The 27,101-nt window shown below is 40.0% G+C and overlaps 2 protein-coding genes and 1 long non-coding RNA gene across 3 annotated transcripts in view; 1 reads left to right on the plus strand and 2 right to left on the minus strand.

Moving 5' to 3' along the window:
• LOC120554014 overlaps positions 1-27,101 on the minus strand; it is a 256,741-nt gene that overhangs the window by 44,908 nt on the left and 184,732 nt on the right. The window lies entirely within an intron of this gene.
• LOC120554669 lies at positions 9,859-12,154 on the minus strand. Its single transcript, XR_005638548.1, has 3 exons — positions 11,998-12,154; positions 11,614-11,787; positions 9,859-11,401 (listed from the first exon to the last, which is right to left on the minus strand). It is a non-coding gene; the product is annotated as an uncharacterized LOC120554669 (long non-coding RNA).
• Positions 22,257-26,716, plus strand: dph3 (diphthamide biosynthesis 3). The gene is made up of 3 exons (XM_039793688.1): positions 22,257-22,485; positions 23,357-23,431; positions 26,015-26,716. Exons 1-3 carry the CDS (start codon positions 22,378-22,380, stop codon positions 26,090-26,092), a joined length of 261 nt encoding a protein of 86 aa, XP_039649622.1. The 5' UTR covers positions 22,257-22,377; the 3' UTR covers positions 26,093-26,716.

Raw genomic sequence — 27,101 nt, forward strand, 5'->3', positions numbered from 1 at the left:
ACTTGAACATTATAAAATGAAGTTGTAGTTCTAGAATGATAGGGTTTTTTATGTAAAATGTATTACATCATAAATTCTCTCCATTAAAATAACTTTATCTAAAGTTATTTAATTTTCTTAATATTACGAATTTTTCCTATTTTTTTCTTTAATTAACTATTTTTTTAATGTATAAAAATAATAAAAACTTCTTCTGTAGTTCCCGTTGATGGCCACCAGAGGGCGACATTACACCACACATCAGCACAGCTTGTTTTCTGGTTGGTAGTTCAACATATTGCATCACACGCCTGAGACATCAGCCAGAGACGTCATCACTGCGCGCCACACAGCACGGATTTAGCAAATGTGTTGAGCTAATGGTGCAGACCAGGAGACTTAGACGTATTATAGGATGTTAAATTTCCAAGTATTTGAAAGTAGTTCAGTTTTTCTTTTCAAAAGTGTCTTTAGAAAAACAAAACAATGTCTAATTTTCAGTAACAGCTTCTACCTTACTTATTATCATGTTCACGACTTTACACCAAACTCCCTTTAAAAGCCAGGGGTTTAACTCATACACTGATATTTGGCGGTTTTACATAGTGATGAAAAATAACTTTAAAAGGTTTCACTAATCACCGATATCTTCTGGTGAATTCGGCATACACTGTGTCTGTGTGTTAGGGTTGGGTACCTTTCGCATCTGAACCAATACCACTACTGATACCGGTACCTGGAATTCGGTTCCGGTACCCAATGGTACTTTTTTGTATATATATATATATATATATATATATATATATATATATATATATATATATATATATATATATATATATTTATGTAATTCTATTTACTTAGAGCATTGTTATTTAAACAAAAATAAAACCCCCTCCCTCTCTCTTCCCTCCCAAACCTGTCCCTACAACCTATTACATTTCTTACTCACTGTAACTTTTATTGTTGTATTTGTATATTATTATATTTTAGCCTTTTTATTTCAATCATGGCCGTTTTAACTGCTCTTTAATGTTTCATGTACAGCACTTTGAATTGCCTTGTTGCTGAAAGGTGCTGTAGAAATAAGCGCCCTCGCCTTTACAACCTCAGCCTGTCAGTCAGTCCCAGGGCACCAAAACCACCGCATGTGCCTGTTCGTATCATAGGAAGTGTAATGTCAATGGCACCGTAACCGCTTTCATCCGCCATTAATATCATATCGCGTGAAAGGAGTCTGTGGGAAGTTTTGAAACCACTTTATCGGCATTGCCGTGACTCTCTGTGACTTCAACAAAACTGCTGCGCTTGATGTTGCCGTCCGCACCTCTGTATGTGCTTGTGTGTGTCGTACTGCTCTCGCTCTGTCAACGTGCAGAGAGGACAGATAAGCTTGTGCTTACTCTCAGGTACCGCAATTTGCGAACCGTTTGATTTTACCTGAACCAATACCGGTAGTACCAACGTGATTCGGTCGGTACCGGTAAAAGTACCAGGTTCGGTACCCAACAATACCGTGTGTGTGTGTGTGTTGCTCTGTGTGTGTGTTGTCTCTGTGTGTCCCAGCAGGATCCTGACCCTCGGGTCCCCAGCCTCACTTGGACGCAGCAACAGTGACCGGCTGGGAGGAAACGGATCCCCAGGAGACCGTCACCTGGGTCAGAACCACATCACAGCCTCCGATATACACACACTTTATACTTTATGAAAATTAGTGCTGTCAATCGATTAAAAACTTCTACTAAGTTTAGAATGTTGAATATCTTTCAGAACAACAACAACAACATATAATAACAACAGCAGCAACAATTTGGCTTAGTCCTGCTTTACTTCAGCCAGTTACTGAGACAGACCAGTTGGTTAACATTATCAGGCAACGAAGCAGCTCTCTGCTTTTATATGATGTGGCCTGAGAGTGAGAACAACCGCAGAAGGCACTGTGGTTGCAGGGGTTGACAGGTACTTGCATGCAATGCGTGCCAGCCTGGCATGTGCTCCTTCCCTCTTTGACCACCACTGTAGTGGACACCCCTCCATGTCCATTTTGGGCTCTGCTTTGTAGCGGTCCACATATTGTTCTGTGGACTCTTGCTATTCATCTGTAACCGTATCTGAAGAACCCAGCAAAACAACGGACATCCTTCTTTTCTTTGGCGGCTGTTTCTCTGTTATCTCTGAAGGTGGTTGTTGTGTAGGCCCTCTGCCACCACCAGGAGTCATTGTTTACAGAGGTCCAATGGTCACCTGTAAGCTGATTTTTGCTTTCTCAAGCATGTCCATCTTCCGTGCCCCTCCGCTTTGCTATATAGTGTGTGTTCTTGACACGATGGTTCCTCTCAAGAAGGTAGATTATAAGAGGTGTCTCCCATGAAATTTGAATGAATTCCCTCAGTCTACCGTCTTCTACTATGCTAATTAGGTCACTTAGAGGCTTCTTTATTCGGCCACGAATACCACACTCCTGTAATGTAGATTGCGGCAAGCCCTGTAGATATAGTTAGGCGATGTTTTTTTGCTTTTGAGGTGATATTTCAAAGACAAATTACTTCTGTGATAATTAAATTCAGCCTTGCAAAGTGCACAGTGAAATTGTCCACCCAAAACTCCCTCCCTATCCATCTTGATCCAGTATGGCTAACGGTTTAGCGCCACACCGTCGTATATGGTTTGGTGGGTGGCACCATGTAGGTCATAGTTCAGCGCCACATGAAGTAAAGAAAACACAGCTGGCGTTAATTTTTGTTTTTTTTTTAATGAGTTAAATATTTTAAAATGAACATGTTAATTTTGACAGCCCTAGTTTTATTGTGTGAATATGTTTTGTGTAGCTCTGCTTGTAGTTCCTGCTGATGTCCACCAGAGGGTGCCATGACATCAGACACCAGAAATACGGGAACTTATAAAGGTTTGATTTAACTATTTAAATAATTACAAATTACCAATTCTAGATTTCAGTGATTTCATTTACAGAACTGCCTCAAACTCTCTCCTGAAAAAACTGTATGTTGTCTACCATAGTGCCATACGTTTGTGACCAGAGCCCCTTCTAACACCCACCACTACAACCTCTATGCTTTAATTGGCTGGCCCTCGTTACACACCTGATGCCTAACTTACTGGTACCAGCTCATTTTACAAATCCTTCTAGGCAAAGCCCCGCGGTATACCCACGATCACTGGTCACCATAGCTTTACCTACCCATAAATATCTTTCGAGCTCAAAAGCCCAACACCTCCTCCTTTGGCCGCCACTCCTTCCAGTTCTCAGCTGCTAATGATTGGAATGAAATACAAAAAACCCTGAAACTCAAAACCCTTATCCAACTAACTGCCTTCAAAGTTCATCTGTCTGAGCTCCTGTCTGATCACAGTGCGTGCGTAACTGTTCCCCGCTTTTCATCCACTGTTTTTGCACACCCTTACTCCAGTACTCCATTATCTCTGTCATGCATAGTTGCACAGATGCTTCATCATCATCATATTTGTTTACGCTTAATTTGCACTATTCACCTTTGTATGCTCAACCGTTATTTCTTCCCAAACAATTTTGCAAATCTATTGATCTACTTCCCTATCTAGATCACAATCTGCACTAACTGTATATTGACTATATTGACTCTTTACTACATCTCAGCATTCATACAGGCTGTCTATTCTTGCATATTGTATATTACTGATATACATTACTACCTAGACCAGCATTTGCACTAACTGTATATTGTCTCTTCTCTAACACCTTAGAATTTATCTAGACTGTCTATTCATATATTCATACATTGTGTAATAACTGATCTACTTTACTAATTAGACCACTAGACTGTTTAGATCTAGATCTGTTTACTGACTCTTTACACCATCTCAGCAGTGATATAGACCTCTCCTTCATGTATTTTGCATATCCATTCCTACACCTCACTATGTGCGGCATTTGTAATGTCCAATTATTCTGCACTTTATGTAGTATATTGTATTCTGTATACTTGTAATGTATTGAATGTGAAACTATTTGTTGTCTTGCACATCTACGCTTTGCTGGCCAGGTCGCCATTGCAAATGTCCTAAACTACATCTCACAAAATAATTAATTGGAAGCCCCCAAAATTAGATTTGACATAGTTGAATGTAAATTGGTTAGGTTTTTTTAACAACTCTAGACATGCAACCCAAAGCCTCTTGCAGGTTTATCCTAAACCCAACAGGAAGTCCACCATTTTGTATGTAATTTGCTTTTTTGGAATGAAGCGTTGTAGTGTAACTAACTCCTACAGATGTAACCCACGACTTTACAGTTTTGCATTAATTTTGTATCTAAACACGATGAAAAGCTATTAAAAGCTTGAGTTTTTGTCCAAAACAATTCAACGATTATACTATAAAAAAAATCAAAACTATTTCAGGGAATACTCTTTAGATTTAGGATTTACAGAGTAAATTTCAAGGTGTTTAGAGTAATACATTTAGGTGAATAATGGCGCCCAAAAACTGAATCATATCACTAGTGCTGACCTTAGAGACACCGCCAAACACACTCACAGTAACTTTATGCTTTTATTGTGAAAAGAGACATAATTCAAAACAAAACATGACACAAGTCAACGGCATTTCTACAATTTCATGATCACAGCTTCCATATTTAAAGGACTGGAAGTGGAACAAGTTTACAATGTTCACGAGGAATCTATTCAATCATTCTGGATTATTTTATACGAAGTTCATTCATTAGATTATAAACAATAAACTGCCATATTTCTGTAAGTGTGATCCTGTACAGACTCAACTGATCAGCAATGAGAAACAGGAGGAGACTCTCCATCCTACACACCAACACAGTGACACTGAGGAACCAGACCAGACCATAAACCCAGGATAAAGAGGTTGAGTGAATGTGGTGTTGAAGGTGTAGAGGTGGATCAGTGAGTCAGAGGAGACTGTGTAGAAAGACAGAGAGCCAGCAGGACAGTCCACATACACTGCTACTCTAACAGAGACAGAGGAGGAGGATAGGCGGAGGCCTGTTTTTCTGTTATTGTGACAGACAGATAAACACCATCAGAGCAGATCAGACACCAGGATTGATCATTAGATCCAAACAAACAGTCATCACTGTATCCCTCTCCTCCCGATTCCTCTGTAACTCACTGTTATATTAACCCCCCTCTCTTCTCAACCTCCCAGTAACAGCGACCAGTCAGACCTTCTCTACACAGCAGCTGACACCAGGAGTCAAACCTCTCTGGATGATCAGGATATGGCTGATCCTCCATCACAAATGTCACCTTCCTGTTGTTGTCAGACAGTTTGAGGTTTCTGTGCACTGTGTTTGTGTCGAGTGTGAGTTCACAGGAATCTGACGGAGAGAAGGAGAAACAACACAGCTGCAGTTATTAACCAATCAGCACTTTGATGACAATTTTGGACTTTATTTGATATGACAATTGAAGACAGGAAAGGTGAGAGAGAAAGTGAGGGAATGGCATGCAGCAATGGGTCAGACTAGAACTTGGGCCGCTGCCATAAGATCTGAGCCTTATTCGAAGTTAGTACGTTGTGTAAAATGTACATAAACAGAATACAATGATTTGAAAATCCTTTTTAACCTTCAGTATATTCAACTGAATACAATACAAAGACAAGATTTTTAATGGTCCAACTGATAAACTTTATTGCTTTTAGCAAATTTTCACTCATTTTAAATCTGATGCCTGAAACACATTCCAAAAAATCTGGGACAGGGTCAACAACAGACAGCGAAAGTTTAGGAATGCTCAAAAACACCTGGTTGGAAACATTCTACAGGTAAACAGGTTAATTGGTCATGGTCGGGTATAAAAGAAGCCATCCCCAAAAGGCTCAGTCGTTCAAAAGCAAAGATGGGGCGAGGTTCACCACTTTGTAAACAACTGCGTGAGCAAATAGTCCAGCAGTTAAAGAAAGTTTCTCAACATACAACCTCAAGGAATTTAGGGATTTCATCATCTACAGTCCATAATAATCAACAGATCGAGAGAACCTGGATAAATCTCTGCAGGTAAGCGACAAGGCTGAAAGCCAACATTGAAGCCCCGTGACCTTCGATCCCTCAGATGGCACTGCATTAAAACTGACATCATTCTGTAAAGGATATTACTACGTGGGCTCCAGAACACTTTGGAAAACCATTGTCAGTTTGTCGCTACATCTACAAGTGCAAGTTTGAAGATTACATTTCTTGTCTTTGTAGTGTATGCAATTGAATATAGGTTGAAAAAGATTTGCAAATCATTGTATTCTGTTTTTATTTACATTTTGCACAACGTCCCAACTTCATTGGAATTGGTTTTTTATTTTATTTTTTTTTTTATTTAGAATCTAATGCATACAAAAAATTAGGAATTACAAAAAACGACAAAACAAGCTTCAAACCCCCACCCACCTCTACCCCATACATTCATACCACAACCACAATCAACCCCCACAATCATAGTGTTTTGACAAGAAAGCAAACTATAAATAAAAAGAAGCAAAATTAATAACAAATTAGCAAAACATTTATAATATTACACATTGCACTCTTTTAAGAGAGTACACATAATAGTTATACCTCTAAATCAAATAAACAGACATTCCATTTCTTTTCATGCTCAGTTATTCTGTTATTTGTTGCTATAATTGTTTCAGTAATGATAAACTATATTCTTAAAGTGTTTTATACATAAATTTGATATAGTTTTAGCTTTAAAAATAAACATTTTACCTAGCAAAATAATCATTCAAAAAGTGTTTGCATTTACCCTCAAATACACATAACCAAATATTCTGAGGTTTGATTCGCAAAACAATATCCATAAACCTTAACCATATCTGTATATTGACCCAAAATTCAGCCACGCGTGGGCAAAAATAAAACAAATGCATCAGGTCCTCCTCCTCATCCCCACAGAACCTGCAACAAGGGTCTTTTTCTATCTGCCATTTGAACAGAGACTTTTTGTTGCAATAATTTTATAAAAGATTTTAAGTTGAAATATTCTGGAATATGAATCAGTTATAGTTCTATAGATTGTTTTAAAGTAATCTTTCCACAAAATTGGTTAATTAAATGAGTCTTCCCAAAACAGGCAGGTTCTGTGTGGAAAAAGTGCAGTGCCTGTGATATTTAATTTCCAAATATATATTATTTTATTTATCTTTACACCAGATAACCATTTTAAACATCTTATTGGTAGGAGACAAACCATTAATTTATTCATCTTACCATTTTGCAATTTTTTTTCACCAAATTTTGGGAATTGCAGAAATTAGCTGGTTAAATTGTAAACAATCCGGGCGAGAGAAATGCTAAAAAATTTCTCATGTTTTCATAAGAAATAAAATCTCCAGATAAGTCTAAAAGGTCATTGACAAAAATTAACCCATTTTTGACACATTCCTCCCATACCAATGGCAATCCATCCATAGCAACTGTGTCTGAATATCTTGAATTGTATCTGAGGGTGGTACTGGAAATTCAACCAAGCCTTCAGTGCATCCTTGAAGAATGGTGATAATTCTTTTAAAACTATTTTGAAATAGTTTATCAATATGTATTGTTTTTAATTGGTAAAAAAGAAATATATTGTTTGAGAACAAAGAAAAGTCTGAATATAATCTCTGGCTCGTAATCCATTGTTCGTTGTGATACATTTTAGTCACCCAAGAGGCTTTCAGGAAACAGTCCATCTTTTGAAGATTTTTTAACTTCAGTCCGCCGTTATCATAAGAATTATATAAATACTGCCTTTTAATTTGATCTGGTTTATTATTCCATATAAATTTGAAAAAATTTTGTTCAAAATGCTTGAAGAATTTTATGCTAGGTGAAGGAAGAAGCATTAGTAAGTGGACAAATATTGTGAAATTACTAATGTATTAATCAGAGTTACTTTTCCTTGAATTGTCAGAGAGTTCCCCTCCTCAAGGTTGTAAAATTCTTTCTGCCTTTTCCATCCTTCTCTCATAATTGTATTTAACAATTTCTTTAAAATTGTCAAGTAAAAGAATCCCTAATATATTAACTTCTCTATTAATCCATTTAACAGGAGCCGAACTGTTTAAAATAAAATTGGTGTCTTTTAATGTCCCAATTCTCAGAATGTTACATTTCTCAAAATTAGGTTTCAATCCAGATATTTTTTGTATTTAATTCCTTAATTAATCCTTCCAAAGTGGATTGTGTTGGTTTTATGAAAACGGTTGCATCATCAGCATACATTGTCAGCTTAATCTCTTGACCGTTTGGAAATAGACCTGGTATATCTGCATTGTTCCTAATTCTAATTTCAATACATAAAATAAAGAGATATGGCGACAAAGGACACCCTTGACAGACTCCTTTACGTTAATAAAAAGTGTCTGATATATGACCGTTATTGATCACTTGACTAACAGGATGATTATAAAGAGTTTCAAACCACTGTATTAAATTATTCCCAAAATTAAAAAAGCCAAGACATTGTTTTATGAACTTCCATTGTACTTTATCAAACACCTTTTCAAAGTCAGCAACAAACAATAGTCCTGGTTCCAGATTGAATCATTATGTCTATTACAATCATCTACCCTCCTTATCTTTAGATACGGAGTGCAGTGTGTAATCTACATTATTTTTAATCAATCATAACACCTCTACTCTTTTTTAGACTGTGACTACAGTATATATCCCCTCCCCATTCAGTTTTCCATTTTTAACTCGTTTTCTGAATTAGAGTGCGTTTCTTGCATACAAATAATTTGAACGTAACTTTTATCATTTAACCAAGTAAAAATTTCATTCCTTTTTAGATATATTTGCTACGATTACGATTAAATGAATGAAGGCTTTTTTCCATTTAACTAGTAAAATATTTATCAATATAGTGTAGTGCCCCAACAAAAATAAACTTTTCCACACATACACACAAACCAACACACACTCCCCCTACATGTACCAGCATACAACCCAAACCAAAAAAAAACCAAGCAAGTATAACCCACCTCCTCTAAAGCTACAGTCCTCCATTGTCCTTTTCTCTTTTCTAGGGTGGGTAAGTATGCTCTTCCCATAGCCTGATCCCAACAGAGGGAGAACTAACCAGGCCACTTGTCTTCCCCCTTTTCACACTTCTTGATTATGTTCAAATTTCCCACTTTGAGTAGCTAGGCCCAATCCATGGGGGCCGGGACTTCCTAACACGGCACTTTATCCATTTACAGTCCATAATAAACAGAAATCTCTCTTCTTCACCTCAATAGCCACGTGAAGTCGGTTATTTCCATGTTAGGCTTATTGCCTAGAGCAGTGGTTCCCAACCTGGGGTCCGGGCACCCCCCAGAGGGGGCAGCAAAAATCACAGGGGGCGCAAGTCTTTATCTGCTTTGAGGTTGAGGTAAAAAAATATATATTTGCACGTTAAACAAATTATGATAATACACTAGAATATATAATGTATACAAAAGTCTGTATGTAAACTATATATTTTGTTGTATCCTCGTTTTTTCATCACTACTTTATGAATGAAACATGGCGGGGACACGTAAAAGTGCTGATAACTCATCTGTATCAAAAAGAAAGTAAGGCTTTATCTCGGGGTTACCTCAACTTCCGGTTTCATGGGGGGTTCAGCTTTTCTTAGACATGAGTAGGGGGCCAAGGAAAAAAGGTTGGGAACCACTGGCCTAGCGATCAGTTGTGTGTGACGTCATCAGATCGCGCTTACTAGTTGCCAGCGTAACCCCTCCAGACAACCAATATGTCATCTGGGAATTCCGGATATAAAGCTCCATCAATGTAAAGCTTATCTACACTAAGACGCGGTTTGCCGCGCCACTTTTCCTTGCTTCCGACATGACCGGGTATAGAGTAGCCTCTCTCTTCATAATTTCCGGAGGGAACTGCTCTGTGATGGAGAAAGTTGATCCTTTCAGTTCCCGACCTCTTGCCATAATAGTGGATTTGTCCTTCGACACAGCAAGTTTTGCCACGATGGGTTTGTGTTTGTCCCTTGCTACTTTGGGTTTCCCGATCCGGTGCACTCTAGCAAGCTGAATGTTCTGCACCACGGATTGATCCATTTTTAGCTGCTCCGTCATTAACTTTTTACCAGCTTCTCTGTGACTTGGTAAGTTTCCTTTGCTGTCTCGTGCACACCATGGATTATTATATGATCTTGCATACTCCGGATCTGTAAATCCAAAATGTTTTCTGACATTTTGGTATTGTTTCCTTAGAGTTCAGTGGTCAGTTGTTTGAGATTTTTAACCTCTAATCTCAGCGACGCACTCTCTTGTTTGAGGACGTCGACCAATTCTATATAGAACTCCAGTGAATGCTTCATGTCTTTCACATCTTCAGAGAGTTGATTTAGCATGTCCAGCTTTTGAAGCTTGCTGTTCATGCCGTCCAAAGCTTTTTAATACTTTGCATTTCTGTGGTAAGCAAACAGTCCTCTGTGCCACTTGAGCCCAGTTCGCTTCTTCCACGCTTGCTCCCGGTTTTGCCATTTCGTCGTAATTTGCGTCGATGTAAGACTCCAAACTTTCAATTGTCTCTTGCGAACTATTCCAGTTTCTTATATTTATGTAAAAATTACAGATTAAGTTGGAAAAATAACCTTTAAAGAGGGGGTTTTGGCCTCAGCGCGGCGTCTCAGCGTGCCATCTCTTCACTCCGCCATCTTTTTGGAATTGGGGTTTGTATATTAGGCAAACACTCAACCAGGTGAGCTACCAGGGAGCCCCGGAGCTGCAGTTATTAAAGGTGCAGTAAGCAATGTTGCGCAAAGATTATTGATATTTGAATTCAACTGGCAAACAGCTACAACCCCCTTCAGAAGCTCTGCCCCCAGATTCATGGAAAGATATGTACTGGCTGGCCGGCACTTTCACACGCTGCCTCCCCACCATCAACTGCTGCTGCCTGTTGCTGATTGGCTTGAATCAGGGTCCAAAGTTAACACCTTCTGCTGGTAAAATATGCAAGTGGCTGGTAGATTTGCTTCACCACACAGCCAGCGACGGTAATGTCTTCCGTGAGTTTATCCAGAACTCCCAGTAAGCAAGCATGTTTAGTTAGGCTGTTTCTTTTTGATGTTGTTGTTTTTCAGAAAGAAGCAGGCTGGTTAAAGTTAACTGAAGTAATAGAGGTCTGCTAAAACAAGTGCTAAGGTTGAATAATGTCAGTTAAACGTTAGGCTGTGACAGACAACGGAAGAGAGAAACAGACTTTCGGTTTGTGAGCTCCAGGTAAAGTTGGGAACGCGGTTGTTATAGATGTAATATTACGGTAAAGGCAGAGGGTGACCATGGTCCAGTCATGATAACTTCAGAGGTTTGAATGAATTATGTCACAGTTTGATGAACAAAATTAAATACACACTTACACTTCCTCAGACCCGGTGTCAACCATCTGACTCCAGCAGGCTCCACCCTGAAAGGAGGAGGGGGTCAGACCAGCATGGATACATGGACATTCATTCATTCTGGGATATTTCTCAAAATGACAGAGAGTTTCTTTACAATGCAGATATTTGACTAAACTGCATAGAAGATTAACAATAGGGAGTTATTTTGATTCCTATAGATGATCTCCTTGGAGACTTCCTACACAAATATCTCATTTTTGTTAAGCAGTGTGTGTACCTGAGAGTGTCCAGTCTCCAGAGAGGATCCTCCAGTCCCGCTGAGAGTAGCTTCACTCCTGAGTCTCCTGGGTGATTGTAGCTCAGGTCCAGCTCTCTCAGATGGGAGGGGTTGGAGCTCAGAGCTGAGACCAGAGAAGAACAGCCTTCCTCTGAGATCAGACAGCCTGACAGACTGCAAACACACAGAACAACACACAGGAACCCTCTGTGATCACGTGGAGCTATGTGTTTAGTTCAGGTACATTTTTACAGTGGCCGAGATGATTCAACACAAAAACAAATACAACAACATGAATGCAAAAGCCATTTGTGTTTTGAATCATCAACTGAAGTTAGTCAGAGTTTAAATGATCATCAGTTGAATGGGTTAATGAATCCTGACCTGAGAGTCTCCAGTGTGCAGTGTGGACTCTTCAGGCCAACAGAGATCAGTTTCCCTCCTGAATCCCGCAGGTTGTTGTTACTCAGGTCCAGCTCTCTCAGACTAGAGGACTGGGAGCTGAGAACTGAGGACAGAGCTTCACAGCTACTCTCTGATAGCTTACAGCCACTCAGTCTGGTGAGTCAACAGGAAACAAGACAGATAACATTTGTGTTTAAATGTTGAGTCTAGACATTTGGTGTAATTAGTATATTAAATCCCTTTGCAGTTTAAATCCTTTATGTTTTATTCTTAACAAGTTGTAGATAGCTAATCAAGACTGAATCAGGAATCAAAGTCACATGCTATTAAAAAATAATCTCAGCCACAGTTCATGAGAAGGGCAGTTAAAATTAATGAAGGATAAAGTTCATAGAAATAAGTAACTTGATCTGACCTGAGAGTCTCCAGTGTGCAGTTTGGACTCTTCAGTCCAACAGAGATCAGCTTCCCTCCTGAATCCTGCAGGTTGTTGTTACTCAAGTCCAGCTCTCTCAGACGAGGAGGACTGGGAGCTGAGAACTGAAGACACAGCTTCACAGCTTCTCTCTGACAGGTTACAGCCACTCAGTCTAGAGAGAAAACAGGAAGGAAACAAGTTATTTACAGTACAGGCCAAAAGTTTGCACACACCTTCTCGTTCAATGCGGTTTTTTATTTTCATGACTGTTTACATTGCAGATTCTCACTGAAGGCATCAAAACTAGGAATGAACACATATGGAATTGTGTGCTTAACAAAAAAGTGTGAAATAACTGAAAACACATATATATATATTTTAGATTCCTCAAAGTAGCCACCCTTTGCTTTTTTGATAGCTCTGCAAACCCTTGGTGTTCTCTCAATGAGCTTCATGAGGTAGTCACCTGATATGGTTTTCACTTCACAGGTGTGCCTTATCAGGGTTAATTAGTGGAATTATTTCCCTTATTAATGGGGTTGGGACCATCAGTTGTGTCGTAGAAGTAGTCAGGTTGATACACAGCCGACAGCCCTATTGGACAGCTGTTAGAATTCATATTATGGCAAGAACCAATCAGCTAAGTAAAGAGAAATGAGTGGCCATCATTACTTTAATAAATGAAGGTCCGGACAATCGCAAAACTTTGAATGTGTCCCCGCTGCACCATCTTGGCGCTACAACAAAACAGGCTCACATGAGGACCGCCCAGGAAAGGAAGACCAAGAGTCACCTCTGCTGCTGAGGATAAGTTCATCAGAGTCACCAGCCTCAGAAATCGAAAGTTAACAGTAGCTCAGATTAGAGACCAGATGAATGCCACACAGAGTTCTAGCAGCAGACACATCTCTAGAACAACTGTTAAGAGGAGAGAATCAGGCCTTCATGGTCAAGTAGCAGCTAGCAGGACCACTGCTAAGGAGAGGTAACAAGCAGAAGAGATTTGTTTGGGCCAAGAAACACAAGGAATGGAGATTACACCAGTGGAAATCTGTGCTTTGGTCTGATGAGTCCAAATTTGAGATCTTTGGTTCCAACCGCTGTGTCTTTGTGCGAAGCGACACAAAAGGTGAATGGATGGATTCTGCATGCCTGGTTCCTACCGTGAAGCATGGAGGAGGAGGTGTGATGGTGTGGGGGTGCTTTGCTGGTGACACTGTTGGGGACTTATTCAAAACTGAACCAGCATGGCTACCACAGCATCCTGCAGCGACATGCCATCCCATCCGGTTTGCGTTTAGTTGGACCATCATTTATTTTTCAACAGGAAAATGACCCCAAACACACCTCCAGGCTGTGTAAGGGCTACTTGACCAAGAAGGAGAGTGATGGAGTGCTGCGCGCCAGATGACCTGGCCTCCACAGTCACTGGACCTTGAACCCAATCAAGATGGTTTGGGGTGAGCTGGACCGCAGAGTGAAGGCAAAGGGCCAACAAGTGCTAAGCATCTCTGGGAACTCCTTCAAGACTGTTGGAAAACCATTTCAGGTGACTACCTTTTGAAGCTCATCAAGAGAATTCCAAGAGTGTGCAAAGCATTAATCAGAGCAAAGGGTGGCTACTTTGAAGAATCTAAAATATAAGACATGTTTTCAGTTATTTCACACTTTTGTTAAGTACGTAATTCCACACGTTCATTCATAGTTTTGATGCCTTCAGTGAGAATTACAATGTAAATAGTCATGAAAATAAAGGAAACACATTGAATGAGAAGGTGTGTCCAAACTTTTGGCCTGTACTGTATATTTAACTCCTGTTGAAAGATATCAGAGTATTTATTGATGAATGAATCCTACTTACAGAGCTTTGTTGGACGCTTTGACCACTGCAGCAGCCTCAGAAGAACATCCTCTGAAGCAGAGTATTTCTTCAGGTCAAACACATCCAGATCTTCTTCTGATGACAGTAAGATGAAGCCCAGAGCTGACCACTGAGCAGGAGACAGATAATCAGTGGAGAGAAGTCCTGATCTCAGTGCCTGTTGGATCTGCTCCAATTAGGGAATGATCATTTAGTTCATTCAGACAGTGGAACAGATTGATGCTTCTCTCTGCAGACAGATTCTCACTGATCTTCTGTTTGATGTACTTGACTGTTTCCTGATTGGTCTCTGAGCAACTTCCTGTCTGTGTCAACATACCTCGTAGGAGATTCTGATTGGTCTGCAGTGAAAGACCAAGGAGGAAGCGGAGGAACAAGTCCAGGTGTCCATTTGGACTCTGTAAGGCCTTGTCCACAGCACTCTGGTAGAACTGTGTTGATGTTGTTTGTTCTTCTGACAGCAGGTTGACTCCAGAGTTGGTGAATGTCAGATGGACATGAAGAGCAGCCAGGAACTCTTGAACACTCAGATGGATGAAGCAGAACACCTTGTCCTGGTACAATCCTCTCTCCTCTTTAAAGATCTGCGTGAACACTCCTGAGCACACTGAGGCTGCTCTGATATCGATGCCACACTCTGTCAGGTCTGATTCATAGAAGATCAGGTTGCCTTTCTGTAGCTGCTCAAAAGCCAGTTTTCCCAGAGACTCAATCATCTTCCTGCTCTGTGGACTCCAGTGTGGATCTGTCTCAGCTCCGCCATCATACTTGATGTTCTTCACTTTGGACTGAACCACCAGGAAGTGGATGTACATGTCAGTCAGGGTCTTGGGCAGCTCTCCTCCCTCTCCGGTCTTCAACATGTCCTCCAGAACTGTAGCAGTGATCCAGCAGAAGATTGGGATGTGACACATGATATGGAGGCTTTGGTGAGGTCTTGATGTGGGAGATGATTCTGTTGGCCTGCTCCTCATCTCTGAATCTCTTCCTGAAGTACTCCTCCTTCTGAGGGTCGGTGAACCCTCTGACCTCGGTCACCATGTCAACACACTCAAGAGGGATCTGATTGGCTGCTGCAGGTCGTGTGGTTATCCAGAGGCGAGCAGAGGGAAGCAGATTCCCTCTGATGAGGTTTGTCAGCAGCACATCCACTGAGGTGGACTCTGTAACATCAGTCAGGATCTCTGTGTTGCGAAGTCCAGAGGAAGTCGACACTCATCCAGACCGTCAAGATGAACACAACCAGGAACTCTTCAAACCTGCAGATTCCTGCTTCTTTGGTTTCACTAAAGAAGTAATCAACAAGTTCCACCAAGCTGAACTTTCTCTCTTTCAGCACATTCAGCTCTCTGAAGGTGAATGGAAATGTGAACTGGATGTCCTGGTTGGCTTTGTCTTCAGCCCAGTCCAGAGTGAACTTCTGTGTTAAGACTGTTTTCCCGATGCCAGCCACTCCCTTTTGTCATCACTGTTCTGATTGGTTCATTTCTTCCAAGTGGGGTTTTAAAGATGTCTTCTCGTCTGATTGTTGTTTCTGCTCTGTCTGGTTTCCTGGATGCTGCTTCAATCTGTCTGACCTCATGTTCAGTATTGACCTCTGCAGTCCCTCCCTTTGTGATGTAGATCTCTGTGAACATCTGAGTCAGAACGGTTTGGTTTCCTGCTCTAGCCATTCCCTCAAACATACACTGGAACTTCTTGTTTAGGTTAGATTTGAGTTTACGTTTACCACCTCAGCTGGACTTCCTGAATGAATACATAACAAAGAACATCAGTAAGGGATTTACAAAGTAGACAGTTTACTTCCCCTAAATAATTTACACATACACATATTATCTTTTGAGATAATAGTAAGTGTGACATAGTCCAGCATGTTAAATCTTTAGAGAAATCCTCTTACTGCTCTGCAGACGGTCAGCCAGTTCATCCTGCTTCAGTCTCCTCAGGAAGTGCAGTGTGATCTTCAGAAATGCCTCTCTGCTCCTGCTCTGCTCTTCATCATCATCTTCCCTCTGACTCTCTGGGCATTCTGGGTAATCTGGACTCAGAACCTTCTGGATCTTCTTCAGCTCGTCCTTCACAAAAGTGACGATGTCTTGCTCCAGCAGCTGGAACAGAAGATTATATGAATGACACAATCAAACTGAAATGATGGAAGCAAACATCAGATCAATGTTGGACAGACTGACAACCCACTGGTCTGAAAAGTGCAGCATGGAGATGATTGTCAACATAATAGATGTAAAACTAGTTGTTGTACATGTACAGACCATAAAGATGGAGTCCAGTTGTGTTTGATGCTGCTGGGCAGACTGACCACTGGGAACCTCTGAACTCTCATGGTCCACTCTGTGGAGGAATCAGGAAAATCAAAAAAGCTCATTGATTTTTCATGAGCAATCAACCTGCACCCCTGAGTGTGAGTCATCCCAGAGAAACAATAGAAAGAACCTGAGCAGTTGTCTGTTATTATGCACCAAAGTGCAGCTCATACACAACCTTGTTGGAGTCTCTGGGTGGTGTCCAGGAAAGGATACTGACTGGGAGCTTTATCATTCTGCTAGGAGACTTCGGCCTCACATTGGCAATGATGGAGAAGCCTGGAGGGGAGTGATTGAAAGGGGCAGACTACCTTATATGAACATGAGTGGTGCTTTGTTGTTGGATCTCTGAGCTAGTCATGGATTGGCCATAAGGAACACCATATTTGAGCATAGAAGGGGTCATAAGTGTACTTGGTACCAGAACAACCCAGGCCAAAGATTGATGATCAACTTTGTGGTCATTTCATCAGTCTGTGGCCGTATGTCTTGGACACTCAGTTGAAGAGAGTACCAGAGCTTTTAACTGATCACTTGGTGATGAGTAGGATCAGATGGCAGGGAAGGTTGCCGGACAAATCTGGTAAACCAAAAGGTTTGATATTAAAGGTGAACTGGGCTGAGGCCCCTGTTGGAGAGATTGTCAACTTCCACCTGCAGAAGAATTTCCTGTATATCCGTAAGAAGTGCAATTTTGGTTCCCAAGGGGGAGTGGAAGCTGGGGTCCAATTAGTGGGTTATCACAGACACAGCTCAGCCTTCCCAAGAAAGATGATTCCAGGGTGCTAGAAAGGAGGCTCTAACCAATTGTTGAGCCTCAGATCTAGAAGAAAATTCCATCCTGGAGGTGGACCAGTTCACCAGAGTTGGCCCTTTCACCGATTCATGGACAGGATATCAAGGCGCAGCCAGAGGGAGGAGAATGTCCGGTTTGAGGACATCAGAATTGTGTTTCTGTTTCTTGCAGATAATGTGGTTCTGTTGGCTTTATCAGCTGAGTGTGAAGCAGCGGGATCAGACTCAACACCTGGTTCTCTGCCAGAAAAAGGTGGATTGCTCCCTCTGGGTTGGGAGTGAGTTAATTGTCTAAACAAAGTAGTTAAATTATATCAGGATCTTGTTGACATGTGAGGGTAAAATTAGTGAGATGGACAGGCAGCAGGTTTGTGTGGCATCGGCAGTGATGAAGGCGTGTACCACACCGGCAAAGTTTTAAATTTATCTATCTACGCTTAAAACCCTTGTCTGTAGTCATGAACTTTGGGTAGTGACTAATACAATGAGATCACAAGTGGCTGAAATAAGTTTCCTCAGTCTAGAGATAATGTGAGAAGCCAAAATCTTAACAGTTCATCCTTGAGTCCAAGTGGACGTTTGTGCCAAATATCAAGTAATTCCCTGAAGGTGTCCTGAGATATTGCGTTCATTAGACAAATGGACAACACAAAAACAAAATGCCTCCGGACCAAAGCAGGTACATCAGCAGCTTTTCTAACTGGACAGCTTTCAGATTTAAGAATATATAGGTGGGGAAGAAAGATGCTGAAAATGAACAGTTAAAACATGAATCAGTAATATTATGTCATTAACAGCTTACCTCCTGCGTCAGAGGGTTGCTGTCCTTTAAAATTAATAAGGCGAGAATTTGACCGGTCACTCTTGAAGGACACACAACTGGGTTTTTTCTTTTGGCTTCCTCCTGATGGAAACACATTAAAAACAGAATATACTCTGCACTGCACCCAGAACACAGTAACAGAACAATTGATTGGGGATACATTTAATAAAACTATTTGCTCATTTCACTAATTTTGCAGGAAAACAAAACAAAAAGAGCTGACATATAGTTGTCAGCAGAAATATCGGAGTCTTTTCATCAGAAGCATCAATAAGAAACCAACTGTATTTCCTCAGACTTTGACGGTTCATTCAGAGTTTTAGAGCAGCTGGTCACTGTAGATTAGAAGATGTTGAATTGATGGAGGAACTCAGTTGAGTCAGGGTTAGTGTAATGGGTACATAAAATGGCCTTATATATGTTACCCCTCCTATTTTTTATTGTATTACATTTAAGATAACAGTTTCATGTATTTCACTTCATGCCAGTAGATGGCGCTGTTGCACTGTTTTACCATAGTGGGTTGCCGTGGAGACGGGAGGTGTTTATATGTATATGCTAGCAGCTTTAGCTAGTGAGCTAGCAGAAGCTAGTTGAAGTTAGCCCGTCACCGTCAGTGAAGGCTCCGTTCACTTCGTCTTTCTGTACCGGACTGTAAACAGTGTCGTGTTGATTGAACATCAGTATGTTTAAGTGTAATATGTAACGTCTATTAAGTCTCTCTGTACTTTGTATCATTTTGTTTGTATTGCCGGTGCTCTGTTCAGTAGGCTATACCTTTTGTTAGCCAGAGCCTGTCAATGTTCTATGGTGGCTATGCCGCCGTCAGTTGATGTGCGTCCGGGTAGACACACATGCAAACGGCCCAACCGATGTTGTCTTGTCACGTAACCAGTTGAAATCTTAATATAGTATTCTTGGTATTTGATCTATGAAAAGGTTGTTTGTATTGTAATGTAGTTCATAAAAGTAATCCAATGTAGCCTCTGAGCTGTTGTATGTGTTCACTTTAAAGGAATAATCTAACAGATAGCAAGATAGCCATGTAGCTTGTGTCTACCTACTTGGAAGTGCAATAGCAATTTTTCAAGATATAATATGATCTATAGTGTCATTTGTTGATGTATCTTTGATATGTTATACCGTAAGACTGGTATCTATTTCACAATTATTAATAATAGTTATCAATGGATGTTGTATTTTATCTGATCTATACCAATGTGTTACATATTGGTTTGTTTATTGTATTCAGTGTAATTATAGACCATTTATATATGATATAGTCCATGTAATGGCTAAAGCTACAGTTTAGGATCTCATAGTATTGAGATATTTAAAGAAGAATAGTGTATTTTATGTGTTGGTAATTGTCCAGTGACCTAGTGTGTGCTAGGCCTATCTGTTGGCATTGTTATTTGTATTTGCCCTTTGCTTTTTTGATAACTCTGCAAACCCTTGGTGTTCTCTCAATGAGCTTCATGAGGTAGTCACCTGAAATGGTTTTACCTTCACAGGTGTGCTTTGTCAGGGTTCATTAGTGGAATTACTTCCCTTATTAATAAAAAAAGCAAAGGGTGGCTACTTTGAAGAATCTAAAATATAAGACATGTTTTCAGTTATTTCACACTTTTTGTTAAATACATAATTCCATATGTGTTCATTCATAGTTTTGATGCCTTCAGTGAGAATCCACAATGTAAATAGTCATGAAAATAAAAGGAAACGATTGAATGAGAAGGTGTGTCCAAACTTTTGGCCTGTACTGTATTTATGTTTATGGGAAACATCCATGTGTCCAAACAAGGCTAGCAGCAGCAGTAACAGACACTTTTCTGGTGGGTAAAGACATAGAAAACGCCACGCGCCAGTGTGTAGCCGGCCTTAGAGATGGTCCTCTCACCTCTGAGCTTTGGTCTGGCGGTCCTGTTCCAGACTCAGAGTGGTTTCTTTGTCCTCACACTGATCCATGCTGCTGAACTATGAACCCATCTGCAGAAGAAACACAACATTATACAGTATGTCATTAGCTCTTCTTGTCTCTTTCACATCACTGTCATTTGAATGCATCATCAGCTGCTGTAGTTCTACTATCACTCCACTAGATGGAGCCAGGAGACACACACAGACACACACAGACACACACACACACACACACACACACAGACACACACACACACAGACACACACAGACACACACACACAGACACACACAGACACACACACACACAGACACACACAGACACACACAGACACACACACACACACACACACACACACAGACACACACAGACACACACACACACACACACACACACACCTACACACACAGACACACACACACACACACACACACAAAGACACACTCAGACACACAATCACACAAAGACACACACCACACACACACACACACACACAAAGACACACTCAGACACAAAGACCCACACTCTCACACACACTCACAAACACACACACACACACACACCCACACACAAAGACACACACTCTCACACACACATTTATTTTGGCAGCCTCTGTTCAGTGCTGTCCTCACATATCTGTCTCATGCAAACAGTCTCCTCTTTTAGTGACGCAGTTACATACTTATTAAAAGAAATAAATTCAAACACTTTCATTATGTTTAACTTTCTCAAGATGTTTAAAGAGTTTAGTTCTTTTCAACTGCCAACACACTAAAATGGCATCATAGCACAGTTATCTAAGCTGACAGACAGAGAGCAAAATCTCAAGTCTCCAAAACTCTAAACACATTTTCTGCTTTACACACATTTTACAATCCAAAATGATACTTTATAAATGCACTCTCTGCATAAGACACAACAATCTCCCTGCAAGGCTCAGGCTCTACAAAACCCAAATTATGGAACTGATTAACTGGTCTCTCAGCGCAATTGACACTGTATTCTCGAGGAGGAGCACTGGTACGGGTGAGCCAGCATGTCCTGACGGAGCGTTTGCTGCGGGTTATACGATGGACGGCTGGGAGAAATGGCGTGTCGTGTGTCTCTGCTCTCTCCGTGGAGGACGTTGAGGGATATCTATTGTTCACATGCACAGAAATTCTGCGGACTGAGACACTAGTGGGCTGCCGGGCTGTGCGTTTCTCAGCAGACAGAACCCCCCGCCCCAGCCCTATACCCCCAGTCCCACGCCTTCGCAGCTAAATGTGCAACTGTACATTTATGTTATGTTGTATTGTGTTATGTTATGTTATGTTATGTTATGTTATGGTATGGTATGTTATGTTATGTTATGTTATGTTACAGCGGTACAGACGGAGAAACGCTTCTCTAATTTAGAGTTTCAGCTGCTAAACTTCCTGCTCTTAAACTAAACAAACCACAGCCTGAGTTCACCAGTCAAACGTTACAGACATTAGAGTTAAATTACCTTCAGCTGGAGCTCCACGCGGAGAGAAAAAAACTGCGTCACAAACTCCGGGAAGTCTGGAAAGTCTGGGAAACTTTAAACAGGAAATGGGAGGAAAACACCCAGAGAGGCGCAGCATTCCCAAATCCAGTAATACACAGACTGACAGATAACATGTAATAACACATGTAATAGGGTTGTTTTAAAATCTAAAGTATGTTTTGATTATAACGGAGTACACACATATATTATTTAAAATAATCCTTTTACTGGCTCAAGTTGTAGTTCTAGAAGGTTAGGTTGAAGAGATGCTTTTTAATGTATAATGTAAAATGTATTACATCATTACAACTATTTTTTTCTGTCCGTTAAAAATCACTTTTATCTAAAAGTTATTTTATATTTTCTTAATATTACGAATTTATCGTGTGTGGTGTGTGTGTGTGTGTGTGTGTGTGTGTGTGTGTGTGTGTGTGTGTGTGTGTGTGTGTGTGCGCTCTGCTTGTAGTTCCAGCTGATGACCACTAGAGACGCGATGACGTCACACCACACATCAGCACAGATTTCTTTTCTCATCTTTTTTCTGGTTGGTAGTTCAAAATATTGCGTCACACGCCTGAGACATCAGCCAGAGACGTCATCACTGCGTGCCACACAGCACGGATGGGTTTAACAAATGTGTTGAGCTAATGGCTAATTTTTTGTAGGTTTTTGAGCTCATCTCGCGCAGAAAATGTCGGTATTTCACGACGAAGTAGAGATCGAAGACTTTGAGTATGACGAGGAGACGGAGACGTATTACTTCCCCTGTCCTTGTGGAGACAAATTCGCCATAAGTAAAGTAAGTAACCGAAGCTAACGGCTAACAGCTAACTGCCTGTAACTTACAAGTCAGAGGAAATATTCAAATAAGCTTTATTTATACTTAAATAACCAGCTTCCTTTAGACTACCAGACGTCTTGTTCATTGTCAATTTCCCAATCCTACCATACGTAACGTTACGTAACGTAACGCTTGATATATCATATTTCAACACGGGTGGACTTCACACCAAACTGCATTCAAAAATCCTCCAACTTTACGGTTATTCTTCTTCAGTGAATCCTGTATGTGAAAAACTAAATATTTGATATATTTTACTAATAATCAAAGCCTTGTGATGGATTCGGCATGGATTTGCTCATCATTAGTGTTGACATATTAAAGTTATTAGGTTTTGTTTTACACGAAAGTAGCCGGAAGACATCAAGACAAGGATGTTAAATCTCCAAATATTTGAATGGAGTTCGGTGTGTAAGAACAACGTCTAGTTGTCAGTAACTGCTTCTACCTTACTGATTTATCATGTTCACGACTTTACACCAAACTCCCTTTTTAAAAGCCAGGGGTCATAACTCAAACACCGATATTTGTGTGTGTGTGTGTGTGTGTGTGTGTGTGTGTGTGTGTGTGTGTGTGTGTGTGTGTGTGTGTGTGTGTCAGACATGATCCATTTATAATAAATCCTAGTGGGAGTCTTAGTATTAGGAGTATTAGTTTAACCCAGAAAGGGTTTTAGGCAGAATCAATGTCTATCTCTCCAACCGGCTGCTGATTGGTGCAGAGTTTAGAGAAGTATTAGAAGTATCAGAAGTGGTAGAAGTTGAAGTAGTAGAAGTATTAGAAGTAGTAGAAGTACAGATAGATGCTGAGATGTGTTTTGTGTTTCCAGGAGGATCTGGAGAACGGGGAGGACGTGGCCACATGTCCCAGCTGCTCTCTCATCGTTAAAGTTATCTATGATCAGGTTGGTACACACAGACACACACACACACACACAGAGACACACACACACACACACACACACACACACACACACAGAGACACACACACACACACACACACACACACACAGAGACACACACACAGAGACACACACACACACAGACACACACACACACAAATAGAGACACACACACATAGATAGACACACACACACACACACACAGAGACACACACACACACACACACACATCCAGAGAGACACACACACAGAGACACACACACATCCAGAGAGACACACACACAGAGACACACACACACACACACACACACACACACACACACACACAGAGACACACACAGAGACACACACACAGAGACACACACACACACACACACACTTCTGCTCTGCTTGTGACAGTAAATCAACTTTAATTGTCATAATTTTCAGCACTTTTTACAAAGCTTTTCTTATCAAGTCAGTTTCAGTAATGTAAAATGTGCCGAATCATCTGACAATCAGTGATGGATCGTCTCTGGGCATCGTATATCTATATATATTATGGTTCTACACCATAATATTCATGAATATTAATTGTACTTCTCATAATATTCATGAATATTAATTGTAGTTCTCATAATATTCATGAATATTAATTGTACTTCTCATAATATTCATGAATATTAATTGTAGTTCTCATAATATTCATGAATATTAATTGTACTTCTCATAATATTCATGAATATTAATTGTACTTCTCATAATATTCATGAATATTAATTGTAGTTCTCATAATATTCATGAATATTAATTGTAGTTCTCATAATATTCATGAATATTAATTGTACTTCTCATAATATTCATGAATATTAATTGTACTTCTCATAATATTCATGAATATTAATTGTAGTTCTCATAATATTCATGAATATTAATTGTACTTCTCATATTAATTGTAGTTCTCATAATATTCATGAATATTAATTGTAGTTCTCATAATATTCATGAATATTAATTGTACTTCTCATAATATTCATGAATATTAATTGTACTTCTCATAATATTCATGAATATTAATTGTAGTTCTCATAATATTCATGAATATTAATTGTAGTTCTCATAATATTCCCACTCTGGAGGTCTGGTGCAAACCGGCTGCTCCTCAGGAGCTCCGAGAGAAAGTTAAGAGTCTAAACACGAACGCATAATCAGCCAAAGGCCGCATATTTTCAAATTCGCCGCACTTTCGGCGCATAAATTGCAGATTTCCGCGCAAAAATACGCGGGGCTGCTTGCATGATTTCATAACCCCCGCATTTTCGTTGTAAAAAAAAATTTAAAAAAAGTCCCGTAATATATCTCAGCAGAAAGTTGAAAAATGTTGCGTTTACTTCACACAAGAGCTGCCGTTTAGCCCCGTTGCCATGGGAACGTTATGAAGTGACGTCATTATGCGACACAAATCACTTTTTTTTCTTCTTTTTTTCATCAAACAGCAATTTTTGCAATTTCATCGCATAAAATTGCATAAATATCCCACATATTTCATCGCATTTTTTAAGAAAACGTGCCGCATAAACAATTGGGGTGGGGTGGAAAAATCGATACAGCGTAGTATTGCGATATTTTTAGTGGCAATACTGTATCGATACACAGACGCCAAGTATGGATCTATTATTATATATGTGTTGGTCAGTCTGTCTGCTTGACTATCACATTTTGCAGCAATAAAATTGAAGTGAGATGAACAGACAGAGAAATGTATCTTTTTAAATGAAACAGATGTTGACAAAATTGGCCTTTCGGGACAATAAGGTACATTGCAATATATCGCAGAATACTGCAATATGTTTAAAATCGCACATATCGTATCGTGACATAGGTATCGGGATGATATCGTAATCGCGAGGCCTCTGGTGATTCCCACCCTAATAAACAAGGATTCTGAACAACAATACAAGCAGGAGCCCTTCAAAATAAGAGTTGGTTTTAAAGCTGTCTGGACAATACAAGCAGGAGCCCTTCAAAATAAGAGTTGGTTTTAAAGCTGTCTGGACAATACAAGCAGGAGCCCTTCAAAATAAGAGTTGGTTTTAAAGCTGTCTGGCCAACAGTTAAAGCAGGAGCCCTTCAAAATAAGAGTTGGTTTTAAAGCTGTCTGAACAACAGTTAAAGCAGGAGCCCTTCAAAATAAGAGTTGGTTTTAAAGCTGTCTGAACAACAATACAAGCAGGAGCCCTTCAAAATAAGAGTTGGTTTTAAAGCTGTCTGGACAACAATACAAGCAGGAGCCCTTCAAAATAAGAGTTGGTTTTAAAGCTGTCTGGACAACAATACAAGCAGGAGCCCTTCAAAATAAGAGTTGGTTTTAAAGCTGTCTGAACAACAGTTAAAGCAGGAGCCCTTCAAAATAAGAGTTGGTTTTAAAGCTGTCTGAACAACAGTTAAAGCAGGAGCCCTTCAAAATAAGAGTTGGTTTTAAAGCTGTCTGGACAACAATACAAACAGGAGCCCTTCAAAATAAGAGTTGGTTTTAAAGCTGTCTGGACAACAATACAAGCAGGAGCCCTTCAAAATAAAAGTTTGTTTTGTTTTTTTATGTTTCAGGAGCTGTTCATGTCGGGAGAAATCATCGAAGCGCCGTCGTCCACGGAAACCAAACGGGAGCTGGTTCAGTCCTCGTGACCCCCCCACCCCCCCCAAATCATCATCATCATGTGTAAAACAACGTACTGTACCTTTTAAATCCCCTTTTATTTATGCAGAGAGGCAGACAGCTTCATGTTTTATGGATCAATCTTCAGTGTGAACATAAAAAACCTCATCATCAAAGTTTGTTTTATCAGAAATTTGGGTTTCTTAACAACCAAATTGCCCAAAATTAACACGGCTGCATGATGTACGTTATATGGAACCCATAAACGATCTTCACAGGTACAATTAATCATTACTTTCATTGAAATTTTGGAGTTTTATTCAATTTTATAACATTTGAATATATTTTTTAAATGGTCTAAAGACTAAAGTTTGACATTAAACAGTCTGTGATTCATTCAACATCTTCTGATATTAACTATTAGTCAACAAAATGCATCATTTCAGCTTTTTTTACTCAAAAATGAGGTATATTGTCATTTAAATTTGATTTAATGAACATGAATTTAAAAAAGTGTTTAGAAAAGTTCAAAAAAAAAGTTAATTTTCAATTTATCATGGAGGTCTGGTCATGTCTCAGAGTATTAACTTATATTTTACTGTCTCGTGTGTAAATATTTATGTTTTAACAGAATTAAAACTCTTCAAACAGCATCCTGTTCATATTCGGACATTTCATTCTTTTCAATGTAGTTTCACAGAGAAACTTTGACTAGCCAGACCTTCCTCCACAGCGCTGTGGAGGGTCTGGACATGGGAGACTAGAGTCAGTTTGTAGTTCTCAGAGCTACAGTTTGTAGTTCTCAGAGCTGCAGTTTGTAGTTCTCAGAGCTGCAGTTTGTAGTTCTCAGAGCTATAATTGTAGTTCTCAGAGCTGCAGTTTGTAGTTCTCAGAGCTATAATTGTAGTTCTCAGAGCTGCAGTTTGTAGTTCTCAGAGCTAAGCTGCAGTTTGTAGTCCTCACAGCTGCAGTTTGTAGTTCTGAGAGGTGCCGTTTGTAGTTCTGAGAGGTGCCGTTTGTAGTTCTCAGAGCTGAAGT

The sequence above is a fragment of the Perca fluviatilis genome, chromosome 24, assembly GCF_010015445.1.
Source record: "Perca fluviatilis chromosome 24, GENO_Pfluv_1.0, whole genome shotgun sequence".
NCBI classification, from domain to species: Eukaryota; Metazoa; Chordata; class Actinopteri; order Perciformes; family Percidae; genus Perca; species Perca fluviatilis.